At 36.3% G+C, this 21,172-nt stretch overlaps 1 protein-coding gene across 2 annotated transcripts in view; it reads left to right on the plus strand.

Moving 5' to 3' along the window:
• LOC309512702 (transmembrane protein 132C) overlaps window positions 1-21,172 on the plus strand; it is a 328,786-nt gene that overhangs the window by 244,103 nt on the left and 63,511 nt on the right. For both annotated transcript variants that reach the window (XM_082188408.1, XM_082188409.1), the window contains exon 4: window positions 15,490-15,676. In XM_082188408.1, coding sequence (XP_082044534.1) covers window positions 15,490-15,676 — 187 coding nt within the window. The remainder of the gene's footprint in view (window positions 1-15,489; window positions 15,677-21,172) is intronic.

Genomic DNA, 21,172 nt, shown 5'->3' on the forward strand with positions numbered 1-21,172 from the left:
CATTTGTAAGATATAAAGGCATTCTGTGAGACACATTGCTATATTTATAGTTAAGACATAATAGTCAGAATTACCAGATCTTGTCATATTGTGAAATATGCCGTAGCAATTACAAGATATGGTTACAGTTACGAGAAATAGCATATTAATTGCAACATTTGTCCTGATGACGTAATATCTCGCACCCAAAAATAAAAATTATTTTATCATTTACTCACCCTCAAGTTGTTCCAAAACCTGCATTAATTTCTTTCTTCTGCCCAACACATAAGATATTTTGAAGAATGTTGGTAACCAAACAGTTGATGGGCCCCATTGACTTGCGTAGTATTTTAATTATAGGCCCCATCAACTGTTTGTTTACCAACTATCTTCAAAATATCTTCTTAAGGGTAAGTCAATGATGACAGAATTTTAATTTTTGCATGAACTATCCCTTAATATCTCACAACTGCAAGTTTGTTTCTTGTAATTGCAACTTTGTCTTAGCCTGGGTCTCCCCATGCTGCCTTGCGCGCAGCGCGATTTTATTCACGCTGCTAGGCAGCCTGGACACCATGGACCATATTTTCCCCTCAAAAAGGGAAGCATTCACAGAACGGGGAGGGAGCAGCAAGACGATGACGACGTCTATGCGACACACCGAAGCAGTTTGTTTATATCTATGGATCCAACATGGCATCAGACGCGAAGTTACCTTTCGATGCAGCCTTAGATAGTGTTCTAAGTAGTTTAGAACGCAAGTTTATTTCGCCGTCTTCCTCGTCGAGTTTCTGTCGCTCTACATACGTCATCTGGGATAATTACGAGAAAATGAACATGTGGTTCCCAGACCACGTCTCAATGAGACGAGGTCTGACGTTAGCCAGGCTAACTTTGTCTCACAATCTCATATCAACTAAAGTAACGATTACAAGTAGTGGTCGACCGATATATTGGCCGATATTTGGCATTTTTGAAATATCGGCATCGGCCGATACGTTTTTCTGATTGGCCGATGTTTTGGAAGCGGGACTTTTATTTTGACGGCGCTCCTGACTTTTATTTTGACGGGCGGCGCTGAGAACACACCAGCGCCAGAAGAGAACGGCAACGGCAGCTCCTCAGATCAAACAGCGCTCACTCACACACATTCTCCGTCTTCATTAACGATCTCTGTCAGTCATATCTAATACTTTGTTAGACAGAACTGGTAAACAAAGAAAGTAAATGGTATGCGAAGTAAGTAAAGTAAAGCGTTTGCTTTTATATTATTTGTAACAGAAAGTACTTACATACTTCCTTTATTCATATATTCATATATTTCTAAACAATTACTTTGTGAAAAATACTGTAATAGGATTGCAGATTCAAGAAGTTGCCATCTAAAGTAAAAAAGCATGTTTATTTTAAAGATTTAAAAAAAAATTATTAAATATTGATTAAAATAAATATAAAAATATCGGCTTTATATCGGCCACCCTGCTCTCTAAGATATCGGCATCGGCCATCAAAAAACCAATATCGGTCGACCACTAATTACAAGAAACAAACTCAGTTATTTGAGGTATAAAGTCATGTACAGTATCTACATACATATACTCTCCATTCCTACCAGAATTTAAGTCAAATGCATTTGGAGGTTTTGACCTAATTGGTTATTATAATCCTGCTTCTGCTGTCGACGACTTGGTTTTTCAGTGTCCATCATTGCACTTTTTTCCATTTTCTTTTTATTATGCAGTAGGAGTTGACACACACATGCACGCACACACACACTCACTCATATTTATGTGATGTATGTGAGGAGAAAATTGAGTAGTTTCTTTCTGGCTGCGGGGTGTTTGAATATGTATGATGGCCGTCGGGTTTTCTTCTAGTCAAGTCTGATGCCGTGCAACGACACTACCTCTGAACACACTGTCACTCACAGGTATTTATCACTGCGCCCGTGTACCCGTGTGTCTCTGTGCGTGTGTGCGTCCGAGAAAGCAGGAGAGTTGTTACGGACTGCCAAAATAAACAACCTGGCGGAACATTTCTCAACAGGTCTGCGTGTTTGTGCGTCTCTGATAGGAAGCCAGTCGGTCTATCAAAAGCAAGTGAGTGAGTGTTTTACTGGGACAAGAAAACAGTCTTGAATAGTGGCATATAATTTTAGAACTATGCCTATGGAGAAATGTTTTTCCTTTGTAGTTATTCAGCTATGTACTGACAGAAGCATTTCGCCGCTCTAAGGCCTTGTGTGTGGTACGTACACTGCATGTATGCTTTTTAAATGGTTCAAAATATAGATGTGTGTGTGAATGTCAGTGAGAGCAGGTTGGTTGACCTTGAGGAAAGGGTTCTTTTCTCAGGGCTCTTTTGGAGACAAAATTGTAATTTTCCTCTGACAGATGTGGCTGATTCAGGGTTATACAACACACACACATACAGTGACTTACTGTAAATTCAAATATTTCCTGAGGACAATTGGTGAATTTCAAACATGGAATATGAATGCTCAGTGAGTATGGTGGCACAGTGGCACATAACCTTTCAAGAGAGCATAGACTGCCTTTTTATATACATTTTACACCTGATATCCATTTATATCGTACTCTTGTTTTAAAAAATGTGAATATAAAGTTTTTTTAAATCAAGTTTTTTGTTTTGATTTTTGTTTAATGAACTTTACGTTCACAAAACTGTAATGTTAAGTAAGTGAGTTCATTCAGTGAATGATTCATCAGAATGTTTTAAACTTGGAAGTTTCCGATGTATTAAAAGAACCAGCTCAAAAGAGTCATTTTTCTTCTCATGAATCTGACTATTGCTTGTGCTGTTGGTTTGTTTTTGTCTGTCGCTTGTGAGATCAACTTAATACTAAGGGATTTAAACAAATATATTATTCTGCAGTACATTGCCTTTTTATCTCACCACATTCAATTCAAACTGCAAACTCGTTCACAACTAGGGTAAAACATGAATTATTTTTCCTTTGCTACTAGTGAGTTCCACTGCTGAAAAGTCATAGATCATGGGTTCTTTTGGGTAAAGGCCCCAATATACTTAGAGCGAAATCAAAGAATATATAATACTGAAATACTGACAACATAATTTCGACCAAAATCAGGGCAAAACGAAGTTCATTTGGGAGTTCGAAACCACTTGCCAAAGTGAACTTTCTGGAAAAGTTCACTATGGCAGGTAAACACCTTTGTACTACCATTGGTCCATGGCGATTACATAATAGGTAGGTGTGCGCGGAGGCTCCGCCTTCTTTCATGCTGAGAACTTTTCTGGTTCATTTCTCCTTTTTGAGTCCGGCGAGGTCAGATGTCCATGAGTAAAAACATGAACACACTGGAGGACCTGCTTTATAGAAGAAAATGAAGTTGTACTTCTGATGAAACGAGACATGTTTTTCATGTTTAATATGGTGGTAAAGCTGCCTGATTTAAGCAATCTATTGTAAAAAGTGCTATATAAATAAACGTGACGTGACTTTACTGGAGTGCCGAATTGCAGAGCTCGCGCAAACACGTTGCTATGATCAGATGCTTTCCTTATGCTTTTTTAAAAAGAAATGCTTGTTGTTTTCTTAATTCTGTTGTGTGTTAATTTTGTTATTGAGAAGGCGGCGCATAGCACATATTTACATATTCATAGACGTTAGTGTGGGCGGCGTCAGATGTTCACTAACAGTATATAGATGCTCACTTATTGCAAACCACGCGTTACCCCTAAGCGAAGAACGTGAGTATATCAGGGCCAAATGTGTGCGGTTGTGTTAATGTATTAATCTGCCTGATGAATGAGCCATGAATTAACTTCTTTTCAATAGACACTTTATTAGTGGGGAGGAATTTTTGAGTGTTTTTGATGTGGGGTCTTATCTGACTGGTTTGATGTGAATGGCCTCTGTTCTTTCCGGTGACCACTTGGTTTCTCATTTAGTGCTGGTACTGGTTGTCGAATTTCACAATAAAATCCAAATAGAATCTATTAAATCTTTTCTTGTTGTTGGCATTGTAATCTTTAAGTAGTTGTAAGAGAAGCCCAAGCTAATACGATTCTGTTCAGTATTACTGTCAGGTTTAGACACACATATGATTATTTTAAAGCAGCAAGATTTCTGACACGCATATATATACAGTGCTGTCTATTACATAGTGGTTATACATACTGTAGAATTATTGCATTACAAGTTCAAGCAGGTTGTTTTTAGTTTAACAATTTTTTTCTCTCTTTTTTTGTCTGAAATGTCACTTTCGTTTTTAGTTCATATGTAGTAGTTTTTTTACATCACAAAAAACAGCTGTTTTAACAGTGGTGTTTACACTTTATATCCATTAAATACATGCGGTATCTTTGACAGAGTGGACATAAGACTTAACTTAAAACTTTTATGTAAGAGATTTTGTTGGGGAAAAGGATAGGAGATATACAAACGCACACACTTCTGGCTGAAAGATTTACTCTGATAATGCAGCCGCTTTCAATTATGTCCATCCCTGGAGACCTGGCACAGAAATAAATCACCTCAGTGAGGAAATTGTTTATTTGCTCTGTCACTTGACTCTCCCTGGCATTTAAATGTGGTCCCAGCAGACATTTACCAGGAGCTCATCTGACCTGCTGTGTCTAGAGTCCTCCTCCGGGATGAGGATCTGTAAAATGCTAGCAACTTTAGAATACAAGAAAAATACATTGTTATCATTTCAGAATGGTTTTGCTAGCTTGGAAATGCCTACTTGTGACAGGGAATACTATAACCCATTTACTCTGTTACCATATAAGCTTCCTATTAGGGCCGTTACAATATCATATTTTTTCACACCACGGTTATCGTGGCCAAAGAATTCACGGTATCGATATATCACGATTATCTATAGAAATCTTGAAAAAAAAACAATGTTATCAGTCAAATTCATCTTTACTTTCACAAGAACACTTCTCTTTAAATACGAATGAGATTTTTATTATTTTAACATAAAACTAATATCTAACATATAAACACACACACACACATTCACACAATGTTGCAGAAAGTAAGAAGGTGAGGATAGAATGAGGATTAAGAGTGAAATGATGAAATCCCAAGTTTCTATGTGCACTTTGTAAAACCTGACCTGAATGAACCATTGCGTTCCTTTGGGGATTCCCTTTGTCGGTGTCGTGCTCGACAAGGAAGTTTCCCAGGGTCGTTGATTGGCTGGCGGTCTCCTCGTGTCTTGGGCGGCCAATCACGCTGTTGTGTTGCCGGATGGATGGAAAGTTTTGTGGGTGAAGTTTGAAGTTAGACACGGACTTATACGGCAAAACTTAACACGAGACTCAACGGAAAGAAAAGGAAAATTAATTAAAGGAAGAAAAGTGTGATGAGAAGAGTTAGATGGCTTGAATGAAACTGTTAACCCATGTTCTTCTGATCTTGATCTGCCAAATCTGTATTTGAGTCTACTCGTCTGATAATTTGTTCATGTCCTGAGATTTTAAACTGAGGTATCTGTCCAGCCTCTTTGAAATGTTCTGATCAATTACATATCGTCTTTGGTTCAGTGCTGACTGTTTCTCCTCCCCTCACATAAATGACCTGTTTTCTGATTGGTCCTCTTAACTTTTCTGCTTCTACTGTAGCAGAGAGTACAGTTTAGACATGATTTCTTATAATAGGAATATGATACATCTTACACAGATTTCAATCAAGCCATCTTCTGAGTTATGAGCAGACGATCATACTGGTAAGAAACAAGAAACCCTTTTTAGTCAACCATTCAATAGTTATAAAAAGTGCATAATGTATGTGTGATCTAGGCATAATAGTCACATTATAGGTTGTAGACATGATATAGAATTATGTAGAAGAACAATGTTTGATTATAAGTCCGCCTAGCATTGTTTTGGAATGATTTGATGCATTTTATTTGTTAAAATGAGTCTCAGTCTCAGTGGTTTTAAGAGATTTCAGCCCTGAGATCGCTCCGAGGTCTTTAAGAAGAAGAAGGTCTGTTTTTACAGCTGTCGAGTTCTTTAGTTAGCTTAGACTGGATGGTGCCCACTTCATTTATGGTCCTAAATTGTTCTGTTCAAACGAATCATCAGTTCGATCTGCTCTCAGATCCTGCGGATATTCAAACCGGACCGAAAAACCACGATACACCGCCCACAGTACGTATCGCGATACTCTCATGGCGTACTGAACGCGCCCCGCCACCTACTGCCCCGCCCTGGCCCATTGTTGAGGTTGACCTCACTTTATCTTATGTCACAAACTATTCTTCCATGACATTTGATTAAATAGTAATTAGGGTTAACAGTACACGTATTCATCTCGCAAATTTTGTGTACAAGACGAATACAGCGTTGTAGCCTAACCACCACCATTTACCACCACCATTAACAACCATTGATTGCTATAAGCTCTGCGTTTTGTTACTTTCGATAAGAAACAAAGTGTCAGTTTTCAAATCATGTCCATTTTATCACAAAATTCAAACAATAAATGTGAATGCGTACTGGCGAGCTTACTTTTTTGGAGTGTGGATAGAGACTCTCCTATGTCTTATCGGACGACATGATTTTGCATGGCAGATGCAGCTGCGCTCGCTGCGTCTTCTGCTTTATGACGGATGGCAGCGTTGAGGTGCAATACCGCCACCTATTGTACTTTTGGATGTCAACCAGGTACTGGCGCTGGATTCTTTTACTTGTCATATTATCATATATTTACTAGTCAATTTAAATGATACGGTTATTGCCAATACAGGTATATTGTCACACCCTTAATACAATATCGATATTTCGTGTTTTGAATATCACGGTTATAGCCAATAGCCCAGTACCGGTATATCGTGACCCCTACTTCCTATACAAACTTTTGTGTTTTGGTATGATTTCCTATTGTATTTATCTATACTTACTTTCTTGTCTACTGTATATTGCACTGTAGACCAGAAATTGTATTTGTGTAAAAATACACACAATCAATATTGAAACTTGTAAAACAGTAAACAAAAGAGTGAGGGCAGTATTCATGAAACAGCTGCAACTTCAGTCTGCTGTTTGACCACAAAACTCAGCATCTTATTTACATTAAATATACTCAAAGTATGCATCGTAAAAAAAAAAAATCTGGGTAAACACGCCTCATTTCAATGCAAATGTGGCTCATTAAACACAAACAAACAACGTTTCTCTGTTACCACCCACTTAAAACTGGTGGTAAACGTTTTTATTTTAAAAGATTGTTTTTGTGGTGGCAGTCAATTGTATGCAGACAGAGATTTATTTTTATTTTATTTAATTCATTGTTTTTTTAAACCTTGTGCAACCTAAATTGCTGCACATTACCTGATTGCATAATTCCTTTACTGAATGGGATACGCAAATATGAAAACAACACAAACAAATAAATGATGCTATCAGGTAAAAATGTCTATTCAGGATATTGGTTGAAAATGAAAATTGAAAATGTCTATTCAAAATGTTCAGGAACATGGTTTAACTGGAAGTGTTTACAAACACTGTAAGAAATTGTAAGATAAAACTCACTATTTTGCAAGTACTGCTTTTTTGTTGCTTATTAGACAAGGACAATGTAGCGATTGACAGGAAAGTGTGTTGTGGAGAGAGGGGAATGGGATCAGCAAAGGACCTCGAGGCAGGAATCGAACTTGGGTCACCGGAGGCGCAATTGCACTATATGTCAGTGTGTCAACAAACTAGGCTATCGGCACCGACTGGTTCTTTGTTTAAGTGCTGTTTACTTATATTGTTTCAGCCCAAATAAATAAAATGAGTAATGCATATTTCATGATTTGAAGAGGAATATCCATTTATCGAAAGTCACAGTTAAACAGCTCATCTTTATAACAAGCTGTGATTTTCTACAGTAAATAATTAGTTATTGTGTTTTCTACAGTACATTGGAAGTTACTGTGATTTTCTACTGGAAATTGCTGGTTACTGTGACCTTCACAGTACTTCTTTCATTATTGCATTTTTTGGCAGTACAGTATTCTATTGTGAACTTGTATACAGTAATTTCCTTTGCACAAACAGAGTAAATTACTGTAGTTTCCACATGTGTTTTCTGCAGTGAACATTCAGCCTCTCTTTTGGGTATATCATGACGAAGAAGCTCTGTTGGCTTTTACTGAGCACTGTAAACTCTATTCTACTATTGCTCATCAGAAAAAGAGTATTTCTTTGTAGGCCTGTCCTTTTTGTAAAAAAAAAAAAAGTGAAGTTTGACCGCAAATGATATTATACACATGTGTTTGTGCAGACATATTTACCCTGAAGGAGAGATTACACAAAGGTAGTTTAGAATGTTGGTCCTTGTATTGTGCCTCTGTCCGTGGTGCTGAAACTCTCACAGCCTCAACTAATATGAAACTCTGTTTACAAAGAAATGTTATGTCAGTGAATTGTATGATTCTTTATTATGACTAATCCACCTGTGTACAGTAGTGCCCCAGGTTAACTGCATCTTAACTGTATCTAGGAGTGAGCAATTTTGATTTCATGGTGATTAAGCTGTGTCAGCATAATTTGAGGAATGCTGTTGATTACCACTGAAAATTATTCTTAAGGATATTAAAGAATCTTTTTTACTCACCAAGGCTGGATTTATTTGATAAAAAAATATAGCAAAATTTGTAATATTGTGAAATATTATTACTATTTAAAATAACTGATCTATTTTAATATAATTTAAAAAAAACTGTTTTAATTATAATTTATTTTCGTTATGGGAAAGCTATATATATACTATTTCAGGATTCTTCAAAAGAACAACCTTTATTTGAAACATTATAAATACCTTTACTGTCACTTTTGACCAAATTTAATGCATCTGATGTAATGCTTTCCCCCATAGACTATTTTTTTTCTATTTTTTTTTTTTTTTTTTTTTTTTTTTTTTTTTTATAAAATTCAGTAGAAAATATTCTCCGTGGTAACTCACAGATTCTTAGACCTTAAGACCTAAGACATGAAGTTCTGTAGAGTAATTTACCAATGTTAAAACATTTTCTTCTACCCCAAATAAATATTTACCATATCCAGTTTTGGGGGTAAAATCATGAGTAATGTTACGTAATCAGATTACTCTTTTCAAGTAACTAGTAAAGTAACACATTTGGTTTGATTTGACATGTTCTGAACTTTGACTGTTCAGATTTCCTGGAAAGAAACTCATCTTTGACACTGGCATAAAAATTTTAATTAAATATGATCAGACAATACTTACATACCACATGATAAAGCACATAGAACACACTTGTCCCCATTCAAAACATGCCTAAAACTAAATATCTGAGTTACTTTTTCAAATGATTCCCATTTATTGATTGTCACCTCTCCTGTCCCCATGTTGAGAGAAATCGTGAGTAAGTGCAGAGGCGTTGTGTGCGCTGTGTAAACATGATGCTTATTGTAGTTCTAGACTAAATGTGAACATGCATTATTCATTAAAATGAGTAAAAACAATGAAATGCGAACTCAGAATATAATGCAAACTTGCAATAATTAAATGTTAAAAAACACAAATATACTTTAAGTATTTAATCTCACTTTATTAACCATTGTCTTTGCTGCTGACTTTCTATGATCCTATATAACCATACTTATAAGCAAAAAATTACTTTAGATAACCTTTTGTTTTTGTTATTAAAAACAAACAAGCAAGCCCAGCCCAGGTGAGGAAAAGGTAATGTAACACATTACTTTCCATAACAAGTAACTAAGTAACAAAATTATGTATAATGCAATATAATGCATTACTTTAAAAAATAACTTTCTGATCAAAACACTGATCATATCTCTATCTGCAAGACATTATCTATTTGTAGTTGTAGTCTCAAACTTAATGAGGATGAATGTGTTTGTCCAACCAATGAAAGACGAGTTCAGTTATTACAGAGTAATATGTTAGGTATAATGTTTGTATTCCAGGTTTGTGTGCGTGCGTCAAGAGTTAAGGGCATCAGTCTGTATCTTGAATTGTCGCATTGAAATATTGATCATTCAAAATAGAATCCGACTTTCTATCTTGCTCCTCTTACACTTCAATTGGTCTTTTTCACTCCCTTCCTATTATTTGTGACTTTTTACCATTTCTTCTCTCGTCTATAAGCATGACACAAAAAGTTGTATGACTACAAATTGTCATACAATATTTTTTGTCACTTGTATTTCCAATAGCTTTTATTTCCTCACCAATTCATTTAATAGTTAATATTTTCTCCCCAAGAAAAGCAAAACTGGCAGAGTTGTGGGACGGTTTTAAATGTGCTCAGTGTCTATCTCTCTTTTTATTCTTTCTCTTCTCTTCCCCGCTCACTATCGCTCCTTTGCTGTCGCTCCCGAAAGACCGCTGTCACCCTCTATTCTGTCGTCCCGTTCCCTGCCGCTGTACCTGCCGGATCAGCTTTCATTACTCTGCAAATCCCTAAAGACACTTTCTGTCTTCCTCTCTCTAATTCTCTCTCTCTTTCACACATACCCTCACACACTGTATTCCTGCACATGGACTTCAAAGAGAGAGGGGCAGTGCAACATTTGCTGAAGGATACTCACTTTTTTGTGATGATTCAGGTGCTGTTTTCCAGTCTCATGGTAACATGCAATGTTTAGGTGGTGTATTTATATTTGCCAGTACAGTGCAAACATTGCATCTGTTAAAAACAATTTTTAAACATGTTTTCCTATTTCCAAGTTGGTAAAATTCAATAATATAAAATAAAGCTGAAATAAAATAATTTACACATTAAATGGAAAAAATAAACACAAATTTGAAATGTTGCCTTGCCAAATTATTGATTTTTTTTTTTTTAAGTTGAAGTACTAAAATGATTAAAACTGAAATAAAAAATAAAGTTAAATAGACATGACAAAGGTAGGCCTACATAACTTACAAGAAAAATCAAGTAAAATTAAATAATAATAAATATTATAATAGTATATAAATAATACTCTCTACATCCACACCACTAGGTGTCAGTACGAAACCAAAATGAGTGTTGTAACGACATCGCAACAAAGTTTTAGTGCACCTTTAAAACAAAGGGAATTCTCAAATACACGCAGCACCTACAGAACGTTTGTAAAACGGCCAATATTTGTTTTCAAAATGGTAAATTAAGGAATTTTAAGGTAAAGACTGTGCCAAATTTTGTTTTTAACATACAAGAATAAATCAATTTAAATCCTCAGCTGCACAGCATTAACCTTGTTGTAATCAAAAGTAACTAGTGACGTTTTGCAAGACAATAAAAGTTCAATCAAGTAGTCATTTACAATAGGCAGTTTATGATTCTTCCCTGGGCCTCTGATTGTGGCTTCCCGATTGTGTTGGTCCTCAGAACAACTCGGCATCTGTTTTGACAGGCTGTTGTGAAACTTTGAGGATGTGTGTGCCATGAGACCAGTGAAACGAGCAACGAGTCAGTGTTTCTGAAATGAAGCGCATTTCCTCCATTTTCATTTGCCATTCACTCCACCTCTTTTTGTCAGGAAAATTGGGTTGTTGATTCACAACTGGGATGTTTCTTTTCATACCCAGTGTCTGACTCTTTCTTGCTGTTCCATGAGAGGATGTTCATTTGTATGAAAGATGCTCTCAAGAGATGGAGCTGTCGAAATGAAAATGGATTTGGTGTGCTGTTTTCATTTTCACTCATTCTGTAAATGTGTAATCAGGAAACTTATATGCACTCTGAGAGTGAAGAAGCTTCTGCTGTTCCTGTGTACTAACAACAGAATGTAACTAAAGCCTGCCGGTACTCTCCCTGCCGGTATATTGGTTAAACAACCTAAAATGGCTTTATGTACTACATTTGTAATTTAATTGGCTTTATCAGTCAACAATATTATTTAATATGCTGTATGAATGCTTTTATGCACCTCTTAGTAATGGTTGAATAAAAAACCTGATTCATAGTGAATTGTATACGTTCAGATGGCCGCTCTTGTGTAATTCTGATTCAATTCTAGTGAATTTGTTGGTTCATATATATGCAGCAATGGAAATTTTGATTCGGTTTGTGAATGTGAGTCGGTTCGTGCAGTCCTCACATTCATTTATATTTATATTTATAATACCCACACTGGCGGTCTTGGCCACTTGAGAGCACGCACACGCAACAGGAAGTAAGTGCGCAAGACTGTCCCAGGTATGACAAATGCCAAAGCTCAGTGCACTTAGACCGCGTGTCCACCGAAGCATTTTTAGCCAGCTGTGGCTCTTGTTCTAAATTATTTTGTTCCGTTATTATGCTTGTTGTTATCATCTGTTGACGTTGTACAAGCAGAATGTGACGGTTGGTCTTGTGATATTTGTCCCGCCCCTCCTCCTCTTTGATTGGAGGGCTGGGTAAAAAGTGCCGATTTACCCAAAAATGTAACATTCTTCAACTCTCGGCAACCGCTTCAGTGTGAAATAGACACTCAGCGCCTCGTTACGCTCATAGCGTTTTAAATATGCGGCGCGGTTTCTGCCAATTAAAGAATGAGTATGGAGCGTTACACACCACAAGCGGTCATTTACGGGTCGTTTACGATAATGATCTTTCGGCACTACATCCTCTAATATTTTTTGGATTTTTTAATGAAAATTAAGTGTTCAAAAAAAGTATTGTCTGGACCTCCGCTGGGAAGAAAACATGGAGACCAGACCACTGGGAACTTTAATTGACTACCCCTGACGTAAAGTGTTGCCCATTTTGTTGGTGTAGAGACTGCAGAAATTATATGTAGTTTGTAAAACGTTTGAAAATAAAGCACCACAATCACACAGTGTATCTCACTCTAGTGATTCAGTAGTGATTCAGCAGGGACAGTTCTCTGTTTCTGTTGACACATTTATTTCATTATAGTGAATCCATTCTTTGGGACAATCCTTTCTCTCATGTGTAGCATTGGAAAGTCTGATTCATTCTAGTGATCAGTTCATTCAGCTAGACCTTTCCTGTATGTGGTGTTCAAATTCTGATTCATATTGATTCAGTTCTTTAGGACAGTCCTCTCTCTCATACTGTATGTAGCATGAGATTATTTCTAATGAATTGGTTCATTCAGAAAATCCTCTTTCTCATTGGAAAGTCCCATTCATTATTGAATTTGTTTTGACTTAGTTATGTAAAAAAAAAATGGTGTTGTTGTTTAGGAGAGTTTAGCCTATACCTTTTCATTTTTTGATCAGCCTAACTGGGATTGTTCATTCATTCCAAAGCCATCATCATTTAGTTTCAGAAGAAAATACACCTCTGATTTGAATTTTGAAAACATACTGCCTCATTGTGTAACTTCAGTCTATATTTTGTTGCTTATAATGATGCTTTAATTTTTCAGAGCAGTAGCTCAACTTTAACCACTTCAAGCTTGTAGCTTGACAAAATAAAATTTTCGAGTAGTTTCTCAACACTGTTATCTGGATCAATCCTGGCCACTTGCTTAAAGTTCAGGAGATGCATTAGATAACATTAGATAGTGTTGTTGTTCTTCAACTCTGCATGCAATTTGATGCAAGGTGATCACCACCACCACCTTAGGCAGAAAATGAAGTTTCTGTTTCTTTGTTTCTGTTTCTTGTGCGCGCTCTCTCTCTCTCTGTCTTTCTCTCTCTCTCTCGTTGGTTCTTCTGTTCCTGTCAGCTGTAGTCTCTGTATGTGTCTACCTCCATCTGTTCCCTGTCTCTCCATATCACTTCCTTTCTTATACCTCCTGCCTTACTTTTCCCCTCTGTTGGGTTTCTCCTCTCGATCCTTCTTTTAATGTGTGGCGGTGCGGTTTTCGCTGAGAGCTGTGTCATTGCACTCAGCAAACTCTTTTATGATGCCTCTCACATGCGCATCTCCTTGTTTCTCGATCGGCTCGTGACTGTAAACTCTAAGTGACTTGACGTGGCTTCAAACCTGATTCCTCGGAGACTCGTTACATCACACAATTCATTTTCAACTCTGTCTATCTTTCTCTCTTTTTTTTTTTTTACCTCATGACTTCTTTCTCAACATCATGTAGGGCCCTATGAAATCAGTGTTATTTTTTTTTACAAAATTCTGTTGGATTTTTTGGGGAAAATAATAAATCAAATAATAAATTGATTTATTAAATCAACGATTTATTAAGATTTACCAAAAAAAAAAATGTGTAGGGCCTATGAAATGTTTTTATTTCCCACCCAGAAATTCTGTTTAGTTTTTTTTAGTTTTTTTTTTTTTTTTTATCAAAAATTGTGGTTATCAAAAGGAGGCATACATTTAAAATAATACATTTAAATTTATTTAATCTTTTAAAATGTAATCAGACAATTTTTTTGGCAAACAAAATGCTGCACAACATAGATTTACTGTTAAAATTAAAACAAACACAAATCATAGCAAGACTTAGTCAGCAAAGAACTAAGAGGCAAAACCGAAATTCAATAGTGGGGACTGTCAAACATTAAAAAGAATTCTGTCCAAACAACACAGAACAACTGTAGCAAAGTGTCAGCAAACCCCAATATTCTCCCTGAAGACAGTTTCCACAAAAAACTGACCACTGAAAATCTTACAAAGCCAACATCAATAAAAGAGCTGCAATTGCTAAAAATGTCATCTCAGACACCACTGCTAAAATGTGAAAAATGTAGTGTTATGATCATAAAACTGGACATTCAACTCCACAACTGGAGCACCAAGATGAACTTCATCTACCCTGGTCAGCTTAATCACCTGACTTGAATATTATTGAACTACTGTGGGCAGTTTGGGAGAGAAGACTGAGAAGCAGATTCTCTCCTTCAACATCTCTGCAGAAACTGGCAGATGTTCTGATAGACGACAATCAGCTGAAGACTATTCAAAAGTTCTATTAATCTTTTCTAATAAGGTATATACTGTATAAAGACGAGATGTAAACATCTGTTATGATGGTAGACATTGTGTGATCACAATTATGAATATGGGACTATAAGCATGAAGCTTACGGTGTCAGAATGCTCATCTGTTAGTCAAGGCCGAAGCAAGACGCAACCCAGAGAAACGCAGCTTAGATAGTCTGACGGCAGATAAAAATAAACAATTAATCTGTTCTACAGTAGGTCTGTTCTAGCAATTCACACACGCACGTTCGAGTTTCTGTGTTTTGCATATTTAATGCACACTTTTGTAAAGAATCACTGGAAAATAAATGGCTTTCGAGTGATTCTTTGCAAACGTTCGCATCAAATATGCAAAACCTCATTGGTTCTCGTACATTAGAGCTTCTTTTTTTCCTTTTAATGGAAATTGGGCAAACCCACTTGAAGGTGCATACCGACACCTTTATGACAGCTGACGTAAAATAAAGGATCGGGCTGAGGATAGACGATACCGATCAGCTCGGGACATCCCTATCGTATATCATATGATTCATTATGCAGTAAATGGCATTTTTATGACTGTATTCTGTGTTTCCGTCTGCATTGTGGAAATCATATGGCCCTAATTATGACATGTATTATTAGAAAACTGTTATTGGTTTCTCTCTGTCTTTCTTCAGCGTGGAGCCGGGCTGGCAGAGGGTCGTTCAGGTGGATCTGGAGGTGGATGGTGTCGGGAGCACGGTAGGCAGCAGGTCCATCTTCTGGGCGGTGGAATACCCGGGCATCAGGGCCGGCAATGAGGAAACAGAGACGCACATCCACCTGGCACAGAGAGACCTTGTTGGCATCGTGCCGTTGGCTATGGTGAGAAAAACGTCATATCTGCCGTCTCTCAGGGAGGTGCTGGGTCTCTTCGGGGAGTGCTGGGACGGAAAGATAAAAGAGGCAGGAGGTCATGCTTTTTAACTGAAATGAACCGTCCAGGTTGTCGTAACCACTTTTCGGTTTAGCATAATCTCATGTTTTAAAGAGCAATGATCCAGTAAAAAATCTTAAGGACACGGGTGATGAGAATCAAACATATTAAATTGCAGTTGAGCTCTCAAGCGTCATTTGCACTCAAGCTGTTCATTTTAACTTCTACCCTTTTTTTTTTTTTTTTGTTAAATAAAATTAGATGTGAACCTCGTCATTCAAGGCTAGAACATTATTGCCATTTTATATACATTTTTAGTGAATGATGTTTGATTAATCGGAAAAGGAAACTTGAACAAATCACATGAAAAATAATTGCTTTTAATGTTTCTAGGTGGTATACTCTTTTATGTTGGCTAATTAAAAGTTATGCTTTCAGTTTTAAATCACCATAATTAGGGATTCATTTACAGGAATTATCCAATCCAAGGCTCTTATTAAAGCACTTCTATTTTTAAGTTTACATTTAGTCACTCACCAATACCTAAAACAAAACATTTGAATTCACAAAAGTTTAATATTAGTCTCTTATAATCATTATTAATCAGAATAATCAGTGCTTGCAGAAAGGAAATGTGCTTATTGATGTGATAGTTAATTATGTTTCTGTGATCATGAACACCATGTATTCTAATCTGTGTGAAAGAGTATTCAGACTCAGCAGTCGCTTTTCTATTGCTTCTGCTATGTGTTAAGAAGTTCCAGAATAATTAAATTGGATTATTTGATTGTAATTGTATAATTTTGCTTCAAAAGAATTGGCTTTAAACAATGTTATTTGAGTAATTTTAAATAATTGCAGTCTTGTGTAGCTAATTTCCATGTGTGTATACAACATCAGTCATTACCTTCGTTCCTGCTAATTCTTGCGTAGTAATTATACATCATACAGAAAAATCAATGCGAGCATGCAGTCTCCAACTGAGATTTACACAAACATCAACTGGCCTGTTAATGAGAATGACGATATAATAATTACATAGCAATTAGATATGTCACTTAAACTCTCACTTAAAGGTTAACAGTGTTGTAACGTTGAGGCTCTTACGAAATGTTTAAATTTTTCTAAAGACATTAGATCAATTTCCATCTCTCTTTAACACGTAGCCTACTTCTTACATTTCCGAAATCAATAATGTTTTGTCCATTTGCCTACGCAATAATGGAATCAATTTGCTGCAGTCACTTGATTCTTTATGAATTTTCTCCAATATTTTCTCCAGTAGTTTTCCGTAAGGTTAATAATTGAACACTGAAGTAATAGGGGAAAAAAGGGAGGGTTGAGTGGAGGCAAAGTTGATATTATGGGTTTATATATGGCCAGACACTTGCATGTGACATTATATTATTACATGCAGGTTTAGTCAGTCATTAGAATGGCCGCATCTAAAGGCAGTTAGGGCATCACATTAGTTGTACTTATTCAAACAACCAGTTCTTTATTTACCTTTGCATCATAAACAAGCAGAAACGGTTTGTTAGAACAGTTTGAGGATCCAATGGAGTTCTGAAGTTTGTTCACAAGTTCTTTTTAATACTTTGCATTGGTTAAATATTTGCAAAACTCATAAACAGATGTAAATGGTGACCAATAATAATGATTTATGAAGAAAGATTTATGGTTTCTGCCTGACAGTGACGATATGATGCCTCAACATATTTGCATTTTTGATGAGGTATTAGTGAAAAACAAACCCTGTGACGGCGTGGTAATTAATCACCCTCATGTGCCCTCTCATCTGAGACCCTGTTTGGCCATCAGAGGGATTGCTGAAGTCTTCAACAGCTGGGATTCAATGCTGTATTGCTTGCTGTCACACTTCACTGTCCCCTCACTAATCATTTGGCTGAGGTTTTGGCTCTGCTAGACAAGGTTCCTCTGCCACTTGCTGCTTGTTGGTTCACCCCATAATTGTCTGGCACGTCGTTGTGGTATCTGTGGTCTAACGGGAGGGTTTTGGCGGGGACGGGGCTCTTGCTCTAGACTCTGTAGGGCAGAGTGAGTGGTTTAGCTATCGCTTTGCTCCAGACGAGGTCTCAAGTGGAGGAGCGCAGGGAGTCATGCATGAGCAAGCAGAAGGATTTCTCTCCCAAAATTTTTTGGGGGATTCTGAAGAGGGATCCGCTCTCTTTTTGCTGGTATTCCATGAGCTGAGTTCCTGACAATAACATTCTTACATTATAAGTATGTAAATGGAATACCAGGGCCTAATACAAATTATTTTAAGATATATTTACATATGCCGATTATTCAATTACATTATTTACGTATGCGAGTACTTACTGATGAAAGCCCGTGAATTATTTGTGGCAGACGAAATTGCTCTCAGTGAAAGGAAAATTATGCATTACAGAAGTTATGCACTAGTTACGAGTTATAAGTTGTTAATGTGTTAATCTTGACATAATTGTAGTAAATAATGTGTAAAATAATTTGGCATCCTTGATAAATGCTGCATATATACAAATTTTCAAATGAAGAAAAAACTGAACTCCATGAACTGAAAAGCTTGAGTTCATTGAGACTACAAGGTCTGTAAAATTAAAGATGTTAATTGAATGAATTATTGTTAACCAATTAATGAAGCATAGTAATTGCATATATACATCATTGTTCAAAAGTTTTGAAAGAAATGAATACATTCATCCAGGATGAATAAATGACATTAAGGACTTCAACATTGTTATAAAAGATTATTATGGCACACAAAACTGGTCCTGAAAATAAGAAAATTGCATATCATGGAATTTACGTATGGTTCAAATGACACACTGTTAATTTGCGTTACTTTATTATGCAATACACTGTGCTAATTTGCCAAGTTAATTCATTGACAGTCCTAATAATGGCTGGGTTAATGAAATCAATTAATCGATTTGAATCCATCTTCATTTTGATGAGCCGATATTGACTCTTAAATCTCAAGATCGATCTTTTAGTCTGTAATGTTTAGTGAAGTTTTCTTCACACATCAACAGAAAACAGCATAGTGCATCTGCTATCCAATAATCACAATAAGCTTTGTTACTTTTGATATGAAACGAAGTCTCAACTTTCAATTGTATCACAAAAATCAAACTATAAATGTCATCTTTGATGTGCTGTCAATACTGCCCTAGTCCTAATATTCTCCACATATATACCTAATATATATAGTCATTATCAAAGGCAAAGCAAAGCTGAACTTTAGTGTTAAAAGGTGTTGTAGCTGGATGACTTCCAGCCATTACTTCTGCCTCCTAAGCAAACATCTAATTAAACTCCACTTCAAGGCCTTTCATGGGTTTTCAATCCTTTGAAAAATGCTTTTCAATTGCTGTTCATTTTGTGAATCGGCACATTAAAGAGAAAATCATACAGATGCATCACTGCTCAAAAAGTGCTGCTTTTCCACCTGAACACTATTTAAGATATCAATAGTCAGTAATACTCAACATTATATTCACAGATATTTCATCATTTTTTTAAAGGGGCAGTTCACCTAAAAATAAAAGTTTTATCACTTTGAGTGAACTATTGGTTTAAGGCAGGACCGAAGTTAGAGGATTCGGGGCCTCCAAAAAAAATATTGATGTGGGCCCAGACCACCCTCCACCAATATCATATACTGTACAATAGATGAGCATGGTGGCCCGCATACAACTGAAGATGATGATGTTGTAAAACCTTTATTTTAAATGTTTATATAAAAATTACAACTAATAAAAATTTACAAAAAGCAAGAAATTGTTGAATAATAATAAAACCAATTTTAAAAAAGTAACGGCAAAATGTTTTGTTTTTTTTCATCGATCTGTTATAATTCATAAGTCAAAAAGTAAACATTTAGAAATTGACAAGAATGCAGTCAAATTTAAAAAATAAAATCGTTTAATGTCTTATTTTTTTAATAAAGATTATATGGAACTGGTAATATTATTAAATAAAGCTAATAAATGTATACATCTTTACAATACAACGTATTACAAATGTATGCAGTGTGTTTTATTGGTGTTTTCTTGATGTAATAAATACATCATCAGCCGGCAGGTCAGGGGCATAATGCAATGTGCCGTGACTCGTGTCAATTTTTTAACTCTATTTACAATAGTGTAAAAAGACAGGGATTTAGAACACGCAATCATTCGGTGGATTGTGGTGCGCACCGAAAATGAAAAGTGACAGAACCCGACAGGCTGTAGACGGTAGTTTTCTTATTCCCAGCGAAATAACAATACAACCTCTTTAAGAACGCCTTGATCGACTGGGATACAACAACTCTCCTGGCCTCCCTCTCCTTCTTTTCATGGCGTTTCTGGTACCCTGATTTATGTTTTCTTTCAGTCATTTTTCAGTCAGTCAGTCTCTTGCTCTTCCACCAAATTCATCGTTAACTTCACGCAGCTGCCGCCTCAACTCTGATTGGTTCTGTTCACGAGCTGGGGCGGGACTTACAATTTTATTGGGTCCATCTGATGTTTGTCACTGACTGAATAATTAATAAATACTTTAGATCGGACTAAACCATTTTTCGGGAGGTAAGTGAAGCAGATATTTGGAAAAAATATTTAACCAAATTGCATGTTTTTGTGGTTTTCATTTAAATCTCAGGCATACAACTAATATAAATATTACAACAGGGACCTATATAGTATAACTGATGGATTTTCTTGGGGCCTCTATAATTGTCACCACCTAGCGACGGCTCTGGTTTAAGGTGTCTGGCACTCAAACATCTTTCTGGCTGATCTTGCTGACAGTAGTGTTGTTGAGGTCAGTCGATAGCCTGGCTGATGATGAAGAGTTTGCAAGATGTCCGGGAGATTGCATACTCCAGAAAAGTTTTCTTGCGGAGACGGAAAGGAAGCAGGAGAAGCTGTGTGCCTGTATGATTGGAATCAGTCAGGTGGTGGCTGGTAAAAACTGAAATCTTATTACATAGTATGAGCAATTTTCAAATCAAATCAAATGACTCTTATTGTCACATCAGCAACAGCACATGTGGCGTGGTGAGTGAAAGTCTTGAGCTGTCCAGTGCAGAATACAATTAAACAAAATACACTATGCACAATATACACAATATGCTATATAAAAATATAAAAGGTAGAGGCTACTCATATAATACACATTTTACAAGTATACACATCATCCGTCCGTACGTCGTCCATCCATTCATCCATTAATCTAGCTATCGTTCTATGTATCAAATTGCTTTTTAAAATGTACAGAATACACACACATATACATACATATACATATACACACACACACACACACACACACACATATATATATATATATATATATATATATATATATCGTTCTATCGTTTTGTATGTCGTTTTATCGTTCTATCCATCGTTCTATCCTTTTATCGTTCTATTTTTCTATATCGCTTTATCTTT

This window comes from Leuciscus leuciscus (genome assembly GCF_965113295.1).
Source record: "Leuciscus leuciscus genome assembly, chromosome: 13".
In the NCBI taxonomy this organism is placed as follows: domain Eukaryota; kingdom Metazoa; phylum Chordata; class Actinopteri; order Cypriniformes; family Leuciscidae; genus Leuciscus; species Leuciscus leuciscus.